This window comes from Elephantulus edwardii, unplaced genomic scaffold (genome assembly GCF_000299155.1).
Source record: "Elephantulus edwardii isolate Elephantulus edwardi_28Jun2011 unplaced genomic scaffold, EleEdw1.0 scaffold00130, whole genome shotgun sequence".
In the NCBI taxonomy this organism is placed as follows: Eukaryota; Metazoa; Chordata; class Mammalia; order Macroscelidea; family Macroscelididae; genus Elephantulus; species Elephantulus edwardii.
The window spans coordinates 4,898,996-4,921,761 of NW_006399880.1; the positions used below are offsets into that span (position 1 = coordinate 4,898,996).

General features: G+C 44.1%; 1 protein-coding gene across 3 annotated transcripts in view; it reads right to left on the minus strand.

The window, feature by feature from the left end:
- The window catches only part of ABLIM3 (actin binding LIM protein family, member 3), a 182,103-nt gene that overhangs the window by 33,545 nt on the left and 125,792 nt on the right, over positions 1-22,766 (minus strand). For all 3 annotated transcript variants that reach the window (XM_006893716.1, XM_006893715.1, XM_006893714.1), the window contains 2 exons: positions 19,690-19,777; positions 665-723 (listed from right to left, as the gene is read on the minus strand). In XM_006893716.1, coding sequence (XP_006893778.1) covers positions 665-723; positions 19,690-19,777 — 147 coding nt within the window. The remainder of the gene's footprint in view (positions 1-664; positions 724-19,689; positions 19,778-22,766) is intronic.

A 22,766-nucleotide genomic window follows, 5' to 3' on the forward strand; every position in this document is an offset into this window, starting at 1 on the left:
AGGCTATTTGTGCTTTGGCATCAGCTCCTCCCTTGGAGACTCTCATTCTCAGTAAAGTGAGGTGATCAGGCATCCAGCTTCCTAGAACTTTCTGGTACTTGTGAGACACAGTGGTTCAGGACACAGGGCCTCAGCTGGGCTAGCAGGTGCCTGGAGCTCTGGCTGTGCTTCTGCCTGACTGACTACATGGCTGTGGGCACACCACCATGCTCTTTAGAACTCGATTTCTCACAGGCAAACATGATGATAAAAATCCTGGCTCCATCTGCCTCACAGCTTGTTTGACAAGCTGTCAATTACTGGGCTTATTGGGCTAATAGGAATTATTATTATTAATCAGTGACATTAGTGAAAACCATGACATGAGTTCCTCAGAGAGGCCACTATCTTGTTAGGCAATGCTAATGCTAGAGACTCACCCCACAGATAAACTCATATTTACAAAAGGCTTGATAGTTTTCAAAGCGCTTTCATACTTAATATATGAATGATCTCAAAAGCTAAAGAGACATGTGTTCCACAAGGTGTTATTACAGGCCCACACTTGGGAGTGTACACCCTAGGAATGTTGACTGTGCACCACAGCACAGGGCCTTGTACGACCAACGTGTGGAATCGTATCTGTTCAACAGTGCTCGTTTGGCATCACTCATAGCTTGCTTACCTTTAACTTCTTCTCTGCCCGGGCTGCCTGCTTGCAGATGGGGTGCCAGACCTCAGAACCTAAGGGACCAGGAAGATAACAAAGGCTTAGACAATCCCAATCTCCCAGCATTCTGAGTCTCCCCTCATCCCAGCTCGCTCGGCAGGCAGCAAGAATGTCTGAAACCTCAACAGGAGCAACCTCTGGCTTCCCCACGCTCTGCTGGTACACCTACCCACACACCCTCTGTCTATCCAATATCTACTCATTCTTTCAAATGCTATATACCACATCCTGCAAACTTTCTTACCTGCCAGCTGGGAGTGACTTCGCTCTCCTCTGTAATCCATTGTTCTTTCTCTCTCCCTCAACACATGTGGTTTTGAATCACTGTAACTGATGGATTTATCACCCTCACTAAATGAAGAGCTTCCCCAGCTTAGGGCTGGGCTTGACTCATTTCCCTACCTCCCAGGCACCTAACGAGGGACTTAGCACTCAGTGGAGATTCGGTTCATGATTAGGGGCTGAATGGATGAGTGGACTACTGACAGTGAGTGACACGGCAGGTGGCCAAGAAATATTTGTTGGATGAACGGAGGCAGCAGGAGTGAAAGAAAACGACAGCTTGTGGTGAACTCCAGCCCTCTTAGCTCTTCAAAGACAGGCTACCAAGTTACTGCATTTAAGGGGAGGAGGTGCCAGGGAATGTATTCTGACCTGGTAATCCCTAGGAGACTCTAGACTCTTCAGATTTAGTACACTGCTAATGCACACATTTTATCGTGGGTGGGGGTCCAGTTGGCCAGCCCCAGACCTGGGAAGCCAATTCGGAAAGGCATGAGTAACAGGTGGCTGGTCACAAGCTGAGAAGGAGCCCCAAATATTACACATTCCCCAAAGAAGGGACAGGTGTCCTGGATTAGAAAGGAAAATAGGCACATGTTATCCCTGTGGTGCCATTCCTCCTGCAACCAGCTCTAAAAGGAAAGATGCCAGCACATGGCCGGATTCCTGAGCACCCAGATGGCATGTGTTTGTCTGACTCTGTTTCTGGAATATTCTCTCTATTATAGTTGGTTGCCTGGAACCCCTGGGACTCTTTTTCTAGCTTAGTGGCATGAAGGATGGTGTAAGAATGAGCTACGGAGGGCCCCAAGTGAGACCGTTTGGCTTTCTGTTGTTCCTTCACCTCAGGCTTCCAGTTTCTCAGAACAACAACGATGGGGGAGTTAGATGAGCTTAGAGATTATTTTCACCTCCAAAATTTCAATTCTAGGGCAAGTTTTGCCATTTCCAGACTAGGGATCCTGGATTCTTGTCACCGGCATTCTTGAGTATGTCTAATTATTGAATAAGCCTTTAATACCTTCTCATGTAAGATGCAGTGGCCTTCAGAGCCCAGTAGAGGGACTCTGAGGCCATGACTCCTCCAGTAACCACTGGGTGTGTCCTTGCTCGTGGGAGTTATTAGAGTATTTCTGGTTTCTCTTCTACTTGCCCTTAAATCTACCAAGTCTACCAGGAGTTGTTTACCACAGAGACTCTGGCAGGAAACACATGTTACAGGTCACCATAGGAAACGGTTGAGGCAGATACAGAGGTCTAAGGAGGTCATGAGATTCAGTGAAAAAGGCACTGGGAGGGTAAAGGGCCTGGCAGGAGTCCTCCTAGGGGAACAGTGATCTAGAAAAAGGGAAGAGCTGCATTAGATGATCTCTCTTGCATTTTTATTCCATGAGCAGCAAATAGCTATTGGCCTCAGCACCCTGTAGGAAGCAAGTACTTTTACACAAGCACAAGCAAACACACATTCAAATGAAAGAGCTCTGCTAGCACTGTGAATAAGTCATTGGGGTGCTAACCAAAAGGTCAGTAGTTCAAATCCACTACTCACTCAGTGGGATAAAGATGGACAATCTTCTCCCACAGAGATTTACAACCTTGGAAACCCAATGGAGAATTGCTAATTGTAACCAATTCACATGCATTTGTATGAGTTTAAGGGGATGTGGGAATCAAAAGAGAAAGGAAAATATAACTAGAAGAGAGTAAGGGAAAAAAAGAATCAGATATTTTAGAGTGGGCAGTATGTCACCTAAATAAAAGAAGGCCAAAAGGGAATTTGTGGGCATTTTACAATGGGCTTATTAGGGAGCTTGGGGGGTACTGTTCATACTGTGTTGCGCTGCTAACCAAAAGGCCCAAGGTCTCTTGAGGTTTCTAAGTTTGAATCCATCAGGGGCTTCTTGAGGGGAAGATGGGCAATCTCCTCCCACTAAGATTTACAGCCTTGAGAATCCGATGGGGTGTTGTTAGAAGTTGGAGCTGGAATCAGCTCCATGACAGGGAGTTAAGTTACTAACTGACCTAGACACATGAAAAAGGGGAGAGTCGCTTGCGTATGAAGACCCCTATGAAATTATGGTTGACTGAGTTGATAACATGTAGCTTTTGCCACAAAATTAAAAACACCGAGAGGAACACAGTATCCCACGTGAAGAAAGTAAATTTTCACGTCTCTGAACTCGAGCAACTAAATGGTAACACAAGTGTGTTTAACGAGGAAATGTCTTAAAAAAATAAAAGACACAGGGTAAAATGTACGCAGAGAAGAAAGATAACTGGATAGAGAGGGGACTCAAAAGTAGACCGCAGACATCCCACCTCAGAGAAAGGAAGACTTTACAGTGGTCAATACCTTTGAATATGGTTTTTATTTTTTTGATAAAAAAAAGATATTTTATTTTTTGTTGTTGCACTTGAAAATGCATCTTTAAATGGTTTAATGACTCTAATGGGAACAAAAATGAACACATTTTATATGTCTTGAAAAATGGAACTGAGAGCTAGAAGTTTCAGGGAAAGAAATTGAAATAGGTAAGGATTGGATGGCCTCAGTCATCTAATAGTGAGCTCCCTGTCCCTGGAAGTATTTTAATACACATTGAGTGATAAGCTATTGACAGATATTATAGAGGATGATTAGCTTTGTGTGGTAGTTATGCTTAAGGATGCTTACCAGCTCCTCAAACCCTTAGATATTTTGTTTTTCTTATAAAAGTTTTCTTCATATGTTTGTTGTTATGTGCTGTCGAGTCAGCCATGACTCATAGTGATCCTCTGTACAATATCTCTGAACTCTGCTGTATCCTGGGCCAGTCTCCCTGTTTCTGACACATCTACCCTCATTACCCCAGTTACTGTGTCAATCCAACTCATCCAGGATCTCCTTTATTTTCGCTGTCCCTTCACCCTTCTAAGCATGATGTCCTTCTCTAAGGACTGGTCCCTTCTGGCAACATGCCCATGCCATATGTCAGATGGAGCTTCAAAATCCTTGCCTCCAAGGAACAGGTTGGCTTCATTATCTGCAGGACAGACTTATTTGTTCTCTTGGCAGTACATGGTATGTCAAATACTCTTTTCCAGCACCACAACTTAAAGATACCAATTCTTCTGTCCTTTTTGGTTATTGTCTAGCTTTCTGACACCTAATAGGTAATTGAGAAGCTCATGGCCTGTATCAGGTGCACCTTAGTCTGTAGACTGATATCATTGCTCTTTAGCACTCTGGAGAGGTCCTTGACAGCAGATTTTCCCAAGACAATTAATCTTTTCATTTCCTGACTGCTAGTGCTAAGAGTGTTGATTGTTAAACCAAGCAAGCTGAAATGTTTAACAATCTCCATCTCTTCTCCATTTTTCATTATGCTGTCAATTGGCCCAGTGGTAAGAATTTTCTTGATAGTGAGTTTCAATCCATATTGCAGACTGCAGTCCTTGACCCTCTGCAGCAAATGTTTCGGATCCTCCTCAGTTTCACCAAGCAAGGTGTGCCATCTGCATAATGTAGGTTGTTCCTAAGTCTTCCTCCAATCGTGATTCCACAGTGGCTGGGAGAGACCAGCATCACAGACATGACTGGAGGCCTGAGCCATCATATTGAGTGTTGGTTGGAGGCTGGGGGAAGTTGAGTGCTGGCGGGGCGAGGTGGAGGTGAGAAGCAGTGGGAAAGGGATAGGTGGAAATAGAGGCTTGCCAAGCAGGACTTGGGGGACAGAATAAAATTACAAATCAGGACTGATCCCATAGCTGACCCTCCAGAGAGTTTTCAGAGACAGTTAATCACACAGGAGGTGATGGCCCATCCTTCTGTGGAGCAGCTGGTGGCCTCAGACTGTGTGGCTTTGGGACTGCAGCATAGCTTCTTGCCACTAGAGCTCCCTTTGTATAGAGAAAAGAATGATTTGCTTGGATCTAAAAATCCCTACTGGAACCTAGAAGAGAGACATATCTATCTCAATACAGGTATATCCACAGGGACTGGCAGAGTGCCTGCTAACTGGTGGACTCTCAGTGAAAATTCATGGAATGAAAGAATAAAGCAAAGAAACATGAAAATAAATCATAGGGTAGTTGGATTCTCTAAGACTGGCTCAGCAATTTTGACAAGTATTACAATCTAGACCCTGACTCAATTTCTATTCTTCCAGATAGAGTGCACGCTGTATTATTTTGTGGATTACACCCAAATTCATTATTGTGAAGCAGATTTGGTCACAAAGTGATCTCATGTGTGTCAGAGCAGTAGGATACTTAAAAGGGGCTTCAGTGGCTGGTTCTTCTGGATGTAGACTGTCCAGAAGGGTTTGTAAAAGTGTTACCTGTTTGTAAAAGTGTCACATGTCTTGGAGCCTGGTAAAATTCAGGTTCCATGGCCCCATGATGATCCCAACAAAGCAAGTTCATTGCAGGTGGGGCCTGGGAATCTGTCGTCTTATGACTGTAACTAAATTTTCTGTCAGGTGATCTTATGACTTTAAACTTGAGAACCAGTAGAATGACAGAAGAAGAGTTGACGCCTTTGGGTTGTGGTGGTAGAGAAGAGAACTCAAAAGAACAAACAAATATGTCTGGGAGAAAGTGCAGCCAGGGTGCTCCTTAAAGGCAAGGAAGATGAAAATTTGTCTCACATACTTTGGGTATGTTGTTAGGAGGGGCTAGTCTTTGGAAAAAGATATCATGCTTGGAAGGGTGGAGGGTCAGGTAAAAGGAAGTCCCTCAGCAAGATGGACAAGTGACTGTCCCAATGGATTCATGCATATCAGAGATGATGAGGACAGCACAGGTTAGGGAGGTTCAGATTTGTTTGTCACAAGGCTACAATGAGTCACCTTGATGACATTTACCAACAATAACAGGCTAAAATCCAGATAACACACCAAATTTGTACTTTCGGAATTGTCATGGGATAAAGAAATCAATGTTACAAACCAGAACTTCAAGTTCTTGTAAGATTCAACATTTTTTTGCTTGTTAGAATCCTGGTTCCACTGGAGTCACACTTTCTTATCGGAGATTGTCACCCACAATTTCAGGGTCTGTAGTTAAAACCTATTGCAGACGTGATGGATGGAAGAGAAGGATTAGCTATTTCTGTACCAGCTGATGGAGAGATCTAATCTCTAACACTGTCCCTCAGCCTTGGGTGCTCTGGCTGCTTTCAATTCTTAGAGCCAGCCATCTTATCTCTTAGATTGGTTAGGCATTTTGGGATTATTTAACGTTTTGGAGCCTACTCGCACCACTGTTGAGACTTCAAAGTAAATTTTCTGACATTTTATTTTGCAGTTGTGGAGATTTTAACATCAGAGCTGGATGGAGTTCATGATAATTTTCCAGAATATCAGGCAGGGACTTGAACAGTGGCCCCCTCCAAAGGTTTGTTTTGTAAGCACTGTGTTCTTAAACATTTCTGAATCTAAACGTCTGTAGATGCTGCAGGTCCCAGGGACCCTCCCTAGACTCCTGCCCATAGATGTTTGTGCAGGCATCAATTTTGTTGTATTATCCTGAGCAGAGTGTTCTAATACCACAGGTTCCTTCTTCCATATTTCTCTAGATCACAGCAGGGGGAGGTTTTGGCCTTAAAGTCTGTAGCATTACCTGTGTAACAGTAAACTCCACCACTGTCTGTCGAGCTGGGGTATTGGAGAAAGTACAACCAGGGTTCTCCTTGGAGGCAAGGATCGTGAAAATTTGTCTCACACATTTAGGGAAGTGTTGTTAGCAGAGGGATGATGACCTATGGCCTCATTGGTTGGTTACAGAGCAGAATTGCTTCACCAAAAGTATTCTCTTGATTTTAATCTTTATGGAAGTATATTCCAAGGACTTTCTTTCATGATGCTGAGGGTATTCTTCTGTCAATCTTTAGGTTAATACCATACAAGCTTACTCCAAAAGGAAACTATTGTTACAGTCTATTCCAACTCATTGAGACCCTGTAGGACAGGGTAGAATGGTGTGATCTTCACAGAGCAGACTGCCACAGCTTTCTTCTGAGGAGTGGATGATGGGTTTTACTGCTGGATCTTTGCTTGGCAGCTGAGAATGGCACCATTGTGCCAATAGCGCTCCTCATGGGCTTGCCAGGACCTTCAGTTGCTCTCTCACTCTCACCACCCACTCTGCCTGCAGGTGGACCATTTCTGTAGACCACATAGCCCTCTGCTCTCCTTGTACCAATGGAGGTTCTAAACTCAGCTAGAGGGAGAAAGGCCAGGTCTTGTGTTGGATCTCATGTGCACTAACAATGGTCAGTCTGTTATTATTATAATTATTATAATTCTGTTATTATTATAATGCCCAGTTCCTCTGGGCATTAGTAGATCTTGCCATTTTTCAGGCACTCCTTTCACATTATTTAATATGATACATTTATGGGGTCTGAATCTGGCTACATCACTTACTAACCACATAGTCTACAGTAAGCCAGTTACCTCTTCAGGCCTTGGCATCCCCATCTAGAAAATGAATGACAAACAGTACTCTCTTTCTCTTTCCCACAGGTTTGTTTTAAGGGTCAACGAAATAACATAGGTATAGCATTTAGAACAGTACCTCATCGACAGAAGACACTATAAAGATGTTAAGGAGTTCTGGTGGTACAAACATTTAAGTGCTTGGCTGCTGGTGGTAAGGCTGGTGGTTCAAACCCATCCAGCAACTCTGCAATCTGTTCCATAAAGATTGCACCCAAGAAAGCCCTACAGAGCAGTTCTACTTTGTCACATGGGGCTGCTACCAGTTGAAATGGATTTGGCAACACCTAACTCTTTAAAATAGGTGTTATTTGTTGTTGTTTCTCATTCCCAACCTCCCCAGTGAATGTGCTTCCAGGACCAAGTTTGAGTGAAAGAAAGGTTAAATGAAGAGATCTGTGGGGTGGGTGGTACTGATTCCCTCTCAGGAGCCAGACCTGCGCGAGCCAGGAGGATGCAGTGAGCTGGGGGCTGGCTGTGCAGATGGCACCACTGAGCAGAAGCCCGACTTGGCTGCCAGCGCCCCCTCCTGGGAGGTTGGGCTTGTGCCCAGGGATGAGGCCACCTCGGGAGAGATGGGAAAGTATGGTTGGCTGGGAGTTGAACCAATCAAGTGGGCCTGAAGCCTAATAAAGAGGCTGAGAGAGAAAAGTAGTTTGTTACCATGAAATTAGTTACCATGGAAGGTATCAGCAAAATGAGAAAAGGAGAAAAATTCACAGGGAATAGTGACTGTTGATCATAACAATTAGGGCAGTAATTAAAATATACTGAATGTTTAGTATGTGCCAACTTCTAAGTAGTCTCATTATTCTTACTGTTACAGCTAATATTTACAGAGTGCTTTTGCCATGTCTTATAACACTTTGTAATATTATTACACTTTGTAATGTTGTTGTTATTAGGTGCTGTCAGTCAAGTACGACTCATAGCAACCTGACTCTATGAACAACAGATCTGAGCCCTGTCCTATCCTGTGCCATTCACACACTTCCTGACACTTTAGAGTCCACTGCAGCAGTCACTGTGTCAACCCACCTGGCTGGGGTTTTCCTCTCCTTTGCCAACCCTCCACTCTTCCCAGCATCATGTCCCTCTCCAAGAAATAGCCCCTCTTAGCAACATGCATGTGAGACAAAGCTTCATCATTCTTGCCTCCAAAGAGCACTCCAGCTGCACCCTCTCCAGACATATCTGTTTGTTCTTTTGATAGTCACATGAGATGTTCAGTGCTCTTCTCTAACACCACAGCTCAAAGGCATCAATTCTTCTCTGTCATTCATTGTCCAGCTCTCAAACGCATAGCAAGCGATCAGAAAGACCATGGCCTGAATCAGACACACTTTAGTCCTCAAATTGACATCACTATTTTGTAATAGTGATGCTTAAAAAACTTGGAAGGAGTGGCATCCACTTCCATAATAGCTTGCCTCCGAAAACCCTATGAACCTGGAGAGAGGATGACAGACACCCAAGTGTTGAGAACTTTCCTTCACAAGGTCGCTATGAGTTGCTTGTGACTCGACGGCACTTAACAACGACATCAGCATAGAGAGAGAGAGAGATCAGCTGGCCCAGTGGACAGAAAGCGATTCTACCAAGCCAAAGGTGGGTGACTTTTAATCTGTGGCCCTCAGGCCTGTCTTTCATTGTTTTTGTTCAGACATTCCTCTAGGCTATATAGCCCTAGTATGTCCACTTGCCGTACAGCGGTAGCTTGGAAGGAGGAGTGGCGTCCACTTTCATAATAGCTTGCTTCCGGAAACCCTATGAACTTGGAGAGAGGATGAAAGGCACCCAGGCGTCGAGGACTCTCCTTCATAGGGTCGCTATGAGTCGCCTGCAACTCAACGGCACTTAACAACAACAATGCTTAAATAAGAAATTATAACTGATATTACTGAGCAAACATGCTGGGCCCTGTGTTTAGTGTTGTTCATAATGACGATGACAATGACAAGCAGTTACTGAGTGAGCTTCAACACAGGGAACAGTGATTAAAAGTCAGTTGCGTTAGGGGAGCTCTGGTGGCCTAGTGGCAAGGAGCTGCAACTACAATCCCAGAGGCACACGGTTCGAATCCACCAGATGCTCTGCCGGGAAAAGGAGGGACAATCTCCTTCTGTACCAGTCAGATCTCATTTGACGGTACACTCACACAAAAACAAAATTAAAAAAAAAAAGTCAGTTGCGTTGACTCATGGTGACCCCATGTGTGCCAGAGTAAAATTGTGCCCCATGCGAGTTTCAGGGGTTGATTTTTGGCCTATAGATCACTAGGCCTTCCTTCTGAGGCACTTCTGGGTATAACAGAACCTTCAAATTTTCCATTAGCAATCAAACCTCTTAGCCATTTATGTAATCCAGCGTCTCTATAGCAATGTTGTTGCTATTTGATGCCAAAGACTCAGTTCTGACTCGTAATGACCCAAGTCCTGTTCCATCTTCACTATATTTGAGCCCACTGTTGCAACTGCCATGTCAATCCATTTTCATTGAAGGTCTTCCTTTTCTCTGATGACCTTCTATTTTACCAAGCATGATGCCCTTCCTCAGGAAATGGACTTTCTTGACACGCCCAAAATAGGGAAGACCAAGTCTTGCCACCACACTTGTAAGGACCAGTCCAGTTTGGCTGTGCTTCTTTAAGAGAGACTTGTTTGTTCTTCTGGAAGGCCATCGTATTGTTAGTATTCTTCACCAACAACATAATTCAAAGGCATCATTTTCCTTTGGTCTTCTTTATTCTTTGTCCGGCTTTCACAAGCATATGAAGTGATTGAAAAGGACCATGATTTGGTTAGGCACGCCTTAGTTTTCAAGGTGCATCTTTGATTTTTAACACTTTAGGACACCTTTTGTCCAATGCAATATGTCTTTTGATTGACATCCTTTGTCCAAGGCGTCATTTGTCTGGTGGAATATGTGACTGGATTTCTTAATTTCTGCTTCCATGAGTGTTGATTGTAGATCCCCAAAAATGAAATCTTGGACAACTTCAATCTTTTTTCCTTTCATCATTATGTTGCTTAATAGTCCAATTGTGAGGATTTTGTTTTCTTTGTGTTAAAAGTACGATCCTAATTGAACTTCTCCTTTGATCTTCACCAGTAGATGTTTCAAATCCTCTTCACTTGAAGCAAATAATGCTGTGCTATCCGCATATTATGAAGTGTTTGTCATAAGCTCAGGAGTCTCTGGGTAATGTGAAAGGTTAATGGATTTGGCTGCTTAGTTGAAAGGTTGGCCTTTCAAATCCACCCAGAGGCACCTCACAAGAAAGTCTTGGTAACTGTTCCTGAGAAATCAGTCACGGAACATTCTGGGGAGCACAGCTGTATTCTGACACACCTGGTGGAACTTACTGCTAACTGCTTAGTAACTCTTACGAGCTCAGGGCTGCTGGGATCCATGCTAAGCCTTTATCATGCATTATTTCCTTTGGTCCTCAAAATAGTCCTATAAGGTGGGGCTTCTCTGTTTTAAAGGCTTCTGGAAGATTGTCCACTTGTCTATGGTCATTTCCCCACCATGACCTGAGCATGGGCATGGGACCAAAGTCAAGCTTGTTGTGTTCTCCCTGGAGCTCTGTGGCTTGGTGGGTAAGGAGTTGCACTGCTCACCCTAAAGCATCAGCTTAGAATCGACCAGCTCTCTGAGAGAGAAAGATGGGCAATCTCCTCCCGTGCAATATATGTTCTGAAAACCTGCTGGAGGATCAGCTGTGAGCTGGTTCTGACTCACTGGCAATGAGATGTTGTAGAGTATGGATGCTGCCTCGGGGCTGCCCATGCCACTCTCCCCTCCGTAAGAAGACAGAAAAGCCAGTCTAGGTAGGAGGGCATGAGATAAAACACAACCACAGAGTGAAGAGCCATCGGCGGCAACAGCTGGGCTGCTCCTGGATAATGCTTCGTTCTGTGAGCCCTTCAATCACTTTATGGACTAACACAGTGTGTGTGAGTTTGCTTTCTGTCAACTAAAAGGTCCAGACTAATAAAACATCTCATTGAGCTAAAACCTGAGTATCTGACAAGTTCTTGACTTGCCCTGCAGGCAATTCTGTTTCCCAGGAAATAGAGGAAGCAATCAGGGAAATTGATACCCAGGACCTAATTCTGAGCAACACAGACAAATTGACTGGTGGAGTAGATGTGACATGTAACCGGGGAGAGAATGGCCACACCACTGTAGGCTTGTGGTGACCTGAGAGGAGCCAGCTAGAAACAGACCTTAGAAATACAAACTTTAAACCACGATTGTGTAATGTTTTCTATGTGATTTGAGATGTTTGGTAACCTTAAAGAGTGAAAAAAAAATCAGCTCGTTGAATGTTAAAATAAAACTCTACTTACGATGAAACACGCTTAGTTTAGTCAGACGTTAGTTTAGCATAGTAACAGGATATGTTTGAAGAGTCTAAAATTATGTAGCAGAGTTGGGGAAATAAAGATCTAAAGTTTTTAAGCATAACTCCTACAACCTAAACTGTCAGTAGAGAGATCCAAATTTAAAATAATAGTGCTAAACTACTAAATTACACCAGCCAATACTACGTTAGTGCCTTTTAAAGCATGGTTTGATGAGAGGAACAGACTGTGACTGAGGGCTGGAGTGCAGAGAGCCCTGATAACAGGCTTCCCTTGAATTAACTCTGGGCTCCTCCTAGGAGGTACTTGTCGGAGGGAAATGAGGCTGGAGCTAAATGACTTCTCCACCTGGAAAGATAAACCTCCTGGTATGAATACTGTGCATCATCTGAACCAAAATAAAAAAGTGATCTGAAACAAGAATTGGTTCCAATGGAGAAGGACTGATGGAACTATCAAGCAAGCTCTCAGGTCTCAGTTTTTAATTTGTGTTAACACAGAACTTGAGGCTCTTCACTGTATGCAAAACATGGCAAATAATTCTGAAGGAATGAATAAGCTTCTGAAGGCTGGCTGTAAATCATGGGTTAAAATTTCTGGTAACAGATATAAGAAGGCTAGTTGATCTTGGCCAATTCGGGCTGTTTGGTTGATTCTAACACAGAGCAACCCTATGTACAATGGATCGGAACCATGCTGGATCCTGTGCCATCCTCACAATCTCTGCAGGGCTTAAGCCTATTGTTGCCCAAATGCTTTTGTTTTCTCAAATGGGGCTATTAATAGGGTTTTAGCACAGAAGGTTGTTGGGAAGATACAAAGCATAGATACTGCATTCACAATCATAGTACAGTGCTTGGCACATAGGAAGTGTTCAGCAAATATCAGCTCATGGCACTTGGTTATTAGTATCATTGGCAGCATCTACAATTTGTTACAATGCTTTCTTATACAGATTAGGGTTTGTACTGCATTTTACAAATGATTATATGCTTGATTGATTTCAGTTAAATATACAAACGATCCTGAGTTGAATTGTGCCCTTGCCCTAGTTTCTGCCTCTCCTCCCCAATTCCTCTCCCCTCACATGGAGCTCTGGTGGCTTAGTGGTGAGGAGCTGCACTGTCAACCAAAAGGCACATGGTTCGAATCCACCAGGTACTTTTCCAGAGGAAGCTGTGCACTCAACTCCCCTATGATTTACTGTCTCTGAAAACTCACTGGGGGGTCAGCTATAGATTGGTTCGAAGGTACTTAACAATAACTACATACTAATATATGTCATTTCAATTGAAAAGAATGTTTCTTTATCACGTTAATAAGATCATATAAATGTAAAGTGCATTTTAAACCAATTACTTTTGAAAGATCAAAGAATAGCTATTCAACTTTAGAAGGGTGTTCTGGTAGCCTAGTGGGTACAGAGTTGTGCGGCCCACCCAAAGGCAGTTTGTACGAATCCACCAGCTGCTTGAAGGAGAAAGGCTAGCACTCTCCTCCTGTGTGATTTGCAGCCTCTAGGAACCCACTGGAGGGTCAGATTTGGGTCATTTCGGAGACTGTAAATTGCACAGAAGATTGCCCATCGTTCTCTCATGGAGTGTGGCTGGTAGATTTAAATCACCTGACTTTGGGTTGGCAGCTCCACTCCTTACCACTAGGCCACCGGAGCCCCACTCTGGACCTCTTAGGTGAGCTTAAACCATCAACCTTTCAGTTAGCAGCCAAGTGCTTTACCATCGTGCCTCCAGGGCTCCTTATTTATATACCTGCTCACTCTCTCTGTGTAGTCATAACATCAATGAGCACCTATGAATTCACTGTTTAACCCAAGTAGAATGCTACTGTTAAACTGGTTCTACTTAGGTGTTTTCCTATCCCATCCTCCTGCCTCTGCCTTTTTTTCACCAGGTAATCAAAACTGAACCAAACCCTTTGCTGTCCAGTCAATTCTAACTCATGATGACCCTGTGTATTCAGTGTAGAACTACTACACGGGGTTCTGTTGACTTTAGTCTGTGGAAGGAAACTGCCCTTTCCAAGTTCTACTAAGTGAATTCAGACTACCAGTCTTTGGGATAGTGCTTGTTGTTGGTTCCAAATCATAGTGACGCTGGGTAGACGGACAAAACACCGCTCCGTGCTGAGCTGTTTTCACAGCTGCTGTTGTGCTCAAGCCCATTGTTGAAGCCACGTCAGTCCATCTTGCTGGGGGTCTTCCTGCTTTTCCTCCAAACCTCTACTTGACCAAGCACAACACCCTTCTACAGAGACTGGACTTCCTTGATAACATGCCCCTTCGAAGTATGTGAGACATAGTCTTGGGTTAGTCGTGAGTGAAAGCAATTATATCCTCCTGCCCTCAACCTCAGGCCTGGTTTTAGTTGTTTTTGGTCAAGCTTCTAAGTAGTACAGCACTTGTTTGTCTATTTGCTGTACAGAGGTAACTCAAGGTTGCTGTGATGTTAAACACTGCGACACTGATGTGTCAAATGTAATAATGGGTACCCATGGTGGGCAGTGTTTGGTGGAGCTCCCCAGTTAAAACAAGCTTGGAAGCAGGAGTGGCATCCACTTGCCAGCTTGCCTCCAGAAACTCTATGAATGTGGAGAAATAATGAAAGTTATACAAGTGTCCAGGTCTTTCAGTTATAGGGTCACTATGAGTCATCTACGATATGGCATGTAACAACAACAGTGACTTGAAGACAATGAGTACAGTATGCTGTGTTCTTTGCCATCAAAACAGAACCAACCCATAGCTGACCCTCCAGAAGGTTTTCAGAGGCAATAAATCCCATGGGAGGAGATCATCCATCCTACTCCTGTGTGAGTACCGTCAAAAGGGGCTCTGGTGGTACAGTCCATAGGGAGGGGCACTGCTAAGTCCAAGGCCAAACCTCTCCAGCATTCAAATCTACCAGTGAGTTCTTGGAAGAAACATGCCCAGTCTCCTCCCAGGTGATTTACAGTCTCAGAAAATCTATAGGAGGGTCAGGCATAAGTCAGTTCCAAGTCAATGGTAACGGGAGAAGGTCAAATGAGCAAAATTTGCCCATGGATAAGCCCTGAAAATAAGAAGGAGTAGGATAGAGGAAATAAGAAAATAAAAGGAGGGAGGGGAACAATGTGATGCCATTGTTGTTGTGATTATTGTGTGTTGTCAAGTCAGAACCAACCCAGAGCTGACCCTCCAGGAGGTTTTCAGAGGGGGCAAATCACATGGAAGATTTGAACCATGCGGCTTTGGGATTGCAGTGCCGTTTCTTACCACTAGGCTACCAGTGCTCTCTCACATTGTAGGAATTGTAATTGGTGTTTTAAAACAAACAAAAAAAAATACATTTTATTTTATAACATGAATAAAAAATAAATGGATGAAAAACTAATGGGCTTTGTATATGTCCAGTTTCACACTTCAACAAAAGGGTAGATTGGACACGGAAGCAAGTAGAATATTGAAAGACAGAAACCAACAGGTGACCTTCAAGGAGCCCTGAGAGAGACATTAGAGAAGCCGAGACAAAGACTTCCCAAAGCAGACAGAGGGAGACTTCTAGAGCACTTGCCCAGAGTTAGGATTTCTAGCCTCCTAAACTACGAGAAAAAGAAATGTGTGTTTGTTATGACCATTCACTTGTGGTATTTCTGCTGTCAAAGTCCAAGTTAAGCTCATTGCCCTCGAATCAGAACTAACTCACTACTCCATCCCATTTCCGAGGCTGTAACTCGCACTCGCAGCAGAGAAGCCTGCCGTCTTCCTATGAGGAGACGCTGCTGGATTTGAACTGCCTCTGGTTTAGCAGAGCAACTGCCTGTGAAGTAAATTACCAGAGCTTCCCTATTTCTGTGATAGCAGCACTAAGAAACTAAGAATTAGGGGCCTACTTAGAAATGTGTGGCTTAACTACCAGCTCTCTCTGCCTCAGGCTCTTGAAGAAGAAGACTCCTTGGGGTAGACAGCAGGGGAATAAGTAGGTTTCCTCTTCTTTTTCTGGGTACAGGTGTTCTTAGAACAAGAGTAAACTTTACTTTTCAGATGACATTTTTGGTTGAGGAAAAATGCCCACAGTCTCCACAATTATAACCTTTGTGATTTTAATCTAAGTTTTGTCCGGACCTGGAGAATTTTGGCTACAATTTAGTCACACAAAATCAGTGACCTAATTTCCTCAGGAAATCCAAATGAAGAGGTTAGACAACCCATGGATGAGAAAACTGGCATCTTTACAAAAACACACTGAATGCACAATAGACCTTCCAACAAATCAAGGGAATCTTGCGCCTGTCCACAGGGACCCAGGCAATTCTCATCCAGACAGACGTCAGACTTCTCCCAATTACAGCCCATCAGTAAGCCATCAGGCAGAGATTAAAACACAAACACACCAACCAAAAGAATCTCCCGAGGACCATTTGCCAGTAGGGCTCTGTGCTAGCTACCAGGCTGACAAGACTGGGCCCAGGAGCTTAGCATACTTCCTAACGCTCTATCTTGTGGAGACGTTTTTACGGAGGATTCAGCGGTTTCACGTGCACCTTCTCTTCTGATCTTCACCAGAACCTGTGGCTTAAGCTTGCTCTCTGTGCAACCAGTATATGGGCTTACCTCAGTTTCCCCACCATGCGGGGCTTCCCCTCACTTCAGACCTTTGCATTCGCTGTTCCTTTGGCCTCCAGTCTTTCTTCTCCCCTCCTCCTCCTCCTTATTTTCAAGATCTTGGCCTTGTCTTTTTTTAGGGGGAAATTTCTTTGCCCTCAAATTAGAGGTAAGGTAACTTCCTTTCATATTTCTATCACAGTTTGTCCAGGAATGTTTGCTCTTAAAGGCCATCTCTATCTCCAGATCATAAACTCCACCAGTATAGCAACCACGTCTGCCTCTCACTTATAAATACCGAGCACGCAACTGAGTGTCAGGTACGTACCACAGCCCCAATTTGAGTGAGTGAGTGAATGAAAGGCAGTGTTAGTGTTATTATCCGTATTTTACAGGCAAAGAGACTCCAAGGCAGAGGGCATTTCTCAAGGTCAAAGCTCACTACTGCTGATGTTCAAGCAGGAGGCCTGGCTCCCAGGCGGCATTTTCTGCTACTGCATCGCCTAGGAGAAGAGTTTCTTGCTATTTCTGGGGGTATTACTTAAAGTCTTGGTGTCCCCACCTGGTGAGGGACTTAAAGCAATCACAGGCCAGCTCCCAGTGGGTAGCAGAACCCCTGGTGGCTGCCACCTCCAAGAGCCCCAGTCAGCATGTTGAACTGCTGGGTCCCCCTCGTTTCAGTATCACCCCACATCCCTCGAGGCGGGTCCTCTAACACCCTACAATTACTCCCACTCTCCCAGGAGCCAGGAGCATTCGGAGGATGGGGGATAATTACCGAGGAGGGTGACAGGCCTTCTTCATCACCAAGATATCTCCCAGCTCCTGGAGGCCTTTCTGCCTGAGCCTTGATAGTGCATGCTCTCAGGAGTGCAAAGCCCATTCTCTTGATTCCATCACTTAACTCCTTGTGCATCCTGCAAAGTTCTTGTTAGAGATACCAACCCATGGAGAGTAAGCCTCAGGCAAGGACTTCATCTGGAACTCAAGGAAGAAGTGTAGGTGGGTTTGGGGAATAAGGGTGTTTTTATAGGAGTGGACAGTGATTGAACTGGGTCTAGAATGGTAGAGTTTCTAAAAGAATGTTGGAAAACAACTATGAGATATCATCTCACCCCAGTAAGAATAGCAAAATTAACAGAACAGCAAACAACAAATGCTGGCGAGGTTGTGGAGAAACTGGAATCCTTATTCACTGTTGGTGGGAGTGTAAAATGGTGCAACCACTGTGAAAGACTGTATGGCGCTTTCTCAAAAAGTTGGAAATAGAGATACCACTTGACCCAGCAATTTCACTACTGGGAATATACCCCAAAGAAATTATAACTGCCATCCAAGCAGATATATACACATCCGTGTTTATCGCGGCTTTGTTCATAATAGCAAAGAGTTGGAAACAACCTAAGTGCCCATTAATAAATGAATGGATAGAGAAGCTATGTTATATTCGCACAATGGAATACTATGCTGCACTGAAAACAAGGAACTCATGAAATGTTATTAAAAATGGGTGATCTGAGTGAAATATCTCAGTCACAAAAGGACAAATACTGCATGGTGCCACTGTTGTAAAATGGGACTGACATTGGGGTTGGGAGAAGACTGAGAAAGATGGGATAAAGAATGTATACTGTAAAAAAAAATGAAAATATATAAATAAAAAAAGAATGTATACTGTATTGAAACAGATCAGGGAGAGAACTGTATAAAAGGGATGTGTGATTAGTTATTATTGTTATGATAGGAATCCAGAACAAAGGCTGCATAGTGGAGTGGACTTGGGGGAAGGGATTGTATTACAATGGAAGAATTTTTCTTTTACTTTCAAAGAGAAGAGCAAACTGGGAGGGAGGAGTGGGTAAGGAGAAAAGTGCAACAATGAATGAATGGAAATCCAAAGTCTCTGTAAATTTTCATTAAAATTAATAATAAGAAAAAAAACACTCCAAAAAAGAATGTTGGAAAGACAGGGATGCTCTGGGGGGTGCCAACATCCCAGAAGCAAAAGGGCCACAAGTTGATCTGAGGTGTCAGTCATTGTCCTTGTCATAAGCTGAGGCTGGCTTCTCCATTGCCCACCACCAGCTTCACCTTTTAAGCTGCATGCTAGCTTCCGGGGCTCCTCTCCGTGCCACCCATCTCAGAGCCTTGCATATTCTGTCTTCTTACCAATGTATTCCACCCTCCCGTCTCTACCCAATCAATGTTCACTCATCCTTTATATCCCAGTTTCTGGCCCTTCCTTGGAGAGCCTTTTCTGACACCTCCCTATGCAGTGTGTTCCTCACTGCCCCTTATACTTCCTCTTCATACAAGGTTACACTTTACATCTATCTTTGTGATTACTGACTAATGCCACTCCCCCCCCCCCCCCACTGGCCCATAAGATACTGAAGACAGATGATGGGTATTGCTCACTGTGGTCCCTGGTCCAGATCTTAACTTGTAAGGTCTCAAAAAAATAGCTACTGAAGAGATGTATAAATTTATTAAAAGCAGGCTTTGATGACATAAGTCTTGGTTAAGTCCAGGGACAGTTTGGCTTGTCAGTGGGAGAGCCTTAAATGCTAGGCTACTGTCTTTGCACCTAAACTGGTGTGTTGATACGGGCCCAGAGGCCTTCTAGTGGGGCAGTGCCAAGAGCACGATGATGCCTTGGGATAATGGAGGGGGCAGAAGACGGAGACAGAGAAGCAAGCATAGCTTGGAGGTAAAACAGAAGACTGTGCAAGAATCCTGGAGCAACAGGTCTGGATCTAAGGTAGTTTCAGAGGGTAAAAAAAATGTCTGTTTGCATCTTTGGGTCTACTCATTTCTTTCTGTGCATCCCGAGAGTTCCAGAAAAGAGCTAAAAGCAGCTTGCTGTGCTGCTCGGAGATGTGGGGACAAAGAATGGAAGAGGAGGCGGGTGTATACCCCAGAATCCCTCCGAGGTTCTGAGACACGCTGGCCTCGTGAAGCTCTATCTCCCATCTAGATAGAGCCAGCGGGACTTGTCCAGTGCGTGGCCAAGGGAGCGAGCCAGCCAAGGAGCAGGTGGGAAGCACCCATGGATGGGAGGCAGATTACATGTCACTTTGTATTAGCCACACCACACCAGCAATTTTCCCAATGCCCCCAGAGTGGGTGAGTAAATTTCAATTTTGAGGATAGGCCAGTAGCAAAGGTAACACTGATATGGAAGAAGGTTGTCTCTCCTTTTCAGTCACGAGAGGATCAGAATGCTTTCACTGGGTCAGCCTTGCTTACCTGTGAGGTACATCTCCTCCCCCTCCGTGAACATCTGGTGGCAGCGCACACATCTGGCACAGGTAGGGTGGTAATGTTTCCCTCCCGCCTATGAAAACACAGAGGGAAGACAGGAGGTCAGAGCCAGCTAAGACTGTGGCCAGTAGGGCTGGCTGGATAGGAACATTTCCTGAGCACGTCAGTGTTATTAATGGTTTTTTGTCTCTGGTGGGTGGGCCACACTGGAGAATTCAGAACCATCTAAATGTCTACAGCTGCCAGGAAGCTTGGTAATTCCACATCATGGGTTCCTGTGCGGGGAGCCATTCCAGGTGCTCCCCAGACATTCACACTTCTATCTAGCAACGGGAAGGGGGCTGTCAGAGGCCATCGTTCTCACTTCTTCATTCCAGATAAGGAAACAGTCTTGCTTTTAAGACATCCCAGCATTTCCTGAGCACGGGGTCAACATGGCTCATGGTGCATGAAGGCAAGAAGTGTATTGACTGGCATTAAACACCACTGGATGCATGGGACAAAAATCATCCCCTTGTCAACCCTCTTCCAAGTCTTTGGATTTTCAGAAAGGAGAGAGTTTTATTAGTTTAGTGTCAGTGTGTCTTTAACATCTATTCAAAACATGCTAGTTAGCCTTTTTAAGAATGAGAACAGGAGTGAGATTTAAGAGTTTCTGCAAGCAATACAATCTAGTTAGAAATAGATTTTTTTATTACCTGCAATATAGAATGTGATAGTGGTTTTCATATCTATCTATCTATCTATCTATCTATCTATCTATCTATCTATCTATCTATCTAATCTATCATCTATCTCTTCTATGTACATGTTATAAGTGGATTTATGTCCCTAAAAATGTATGTCCAAGTGCTAAGCCTCAGATATCTTACTGCGAATGTAACCTTATTTGACAGCATCTTTTAAGATGTAATTAGTTAAAGTAGCACAAGATCATATTGGAATAAGGGGGACTCTAAAACAATATGATTGGTGTCCTTTTAAACAGAGAAGAGACACAGAAGGAAGATGACCATGCGAAGTCACAGGCTGAGGCTGGGGAACACCCTGGACTATCAAATGCTGGACAGGACAAAGAAAGATTCTCCCCTAGAGTCCTCAGAGCAAGCACTGCCCGGCTGACATGCTGACTTCAGACTTGCAGTCTCCAAAACAGAGAAGATACATTTCTGTGGCCTTAAGATACTCAGCTTGTGGTGCTTTGTTACGGTTGTCCTACCAAACTAATACAACAATCTAAAAACAATTTAAAGTATTAGGTAAGCATGAATACACAAGGCTCACAGACATGGCAAAAACTGTGGGGGTGGCATGTGGAGGACAAATATTTGAGATATAGTGAATTGATGAGAGGAAAACCCAGGACCCATGTGGGACATCTGACTCCAGGCTAGTCCCCAGACTGCAGGATTGGGGGCTCCACAGTCTATACCGCTTCACCCTACTCTGTCTTTGGCGAATGTCTCTCTCTATCCCCACTTTTTAGTTCCTCCATCACTTAAGAGAGAAAATATTTGCAGTTGCAAGTGTTTCTATGGGGTGGAAGAAAGAGATTCAGGAAAGACTGTGGCTAGATCTGGGTCACCAGAGAAGTCACCGGTGGGGTTGGCTTTGGGCTCCTGGCCACCAAACACCAGCAAGCATTTCCTGCTGATAATTTTGGCAAATTCCTAGAGAACTTGGGCATACATACCCTTCACTGTGGCTCCAGAACTTCTCTGGGAAGGGTCTGCTGCAGACTTCAGGGTGGAGCAGGAGGCCTAATTTTAACAGTACATTTTGCATATCAGAGCCAGGTGTTTTTTTGTTTGTTTTTTTTGAGGGTTGGGCTGGGGGACATGGATGATATTGGACGACTGTTGAAGGCCTTCTGAGCCATCATTTGGTCTGATGCTAATAGAGCTCTTCTAAGGAAAGAAATCATAATTGAATAATAAGGTCTAGTTTTTAAAATGTTCTTTCTTTAAAAAGCAGGTAAGTGTAGGGAGGTGTCAAAGAGGACCAATGCTTGCCTGTTCTGGAGTTAATCCAAAGTCTGGAGATACTCAATTTATTTCAAAAAAATTAAGCAAGAAAGTGGAAGAGGGAGCTTTTCACAAAAGAAGAAAAACAAGAGAACATAACAACCCCAACAACAAAACTCCAATACTCAAACCCCACAACATCCCCTTTTCTTCTGCTTTAGTTGTTTATGTAGGTTCCACCAATGAGCAAACGTCCTTGTCATCATCAAAGCAAACTATGCTCAAACTTTGGAAGGAGCCTGCTATTTTCCCAAGCTGGGATGCCGTGGGACTAATTCTCTTACACCATGACAAGGATAATCGGTTTAATTAGTAGCCTCTTCCTACTTTCTGTCTCTTTATCAACTCAATTATAGATCTGTTTTCCAGGGTGGCAACAGAGCCAGGGCAAAGTGAAGCTTGGCATCCTTCCTAAATGTCAACCCCCCCCCCCCCCCACACACACACAAACACATACACATATCCCCCAACGGAGAGAAGCTTCATCCTCCTCCCAGCAGCCCTGGCCGCGATGGTACTGAAGATAATTTTGGGGAAGGGAGGCTGTGAGAGCCGTCTGCCTTGAGTACCAGACTAAAACAAGTCAGTGAGATAAGAGGAAACATTCTGTCTGTTTTAAGAAAATAGTGAAGAGATGCCAGGAGTTGGTACCTTGAAAGTGGAGTCCTATTGGAGAAAACAGGCAAAGGCAAACCAGGCCAGGAAATGCAGTCATCAGGAGGCCTTTTATGGTTCTCCTTGGTGCGAATAGGGAAGGGAGGCTCTGCCTGACATGCAGTCTATTGAGTCTGTCACCCAGGGAGTGACTTTGGGATGTTTTAAAGACTCAAAGGGAAGGACCAAAGGACAGGGAGAGTGAAAGGAGAGGGATGAGAAGGAAAGGAAAGCGGAAAATGTGCTTATCCATTCTCAGGCAAGGTTTCTGTGTGCTGCCTATGGCTCGTGCTTGATTACTGACTGAAAGGATGGCTGTCTGAACCCATCCAGAGGGTTGGTGATCTACATTTGCACAACTGCAGTCATCAAAACCCCTTTCTC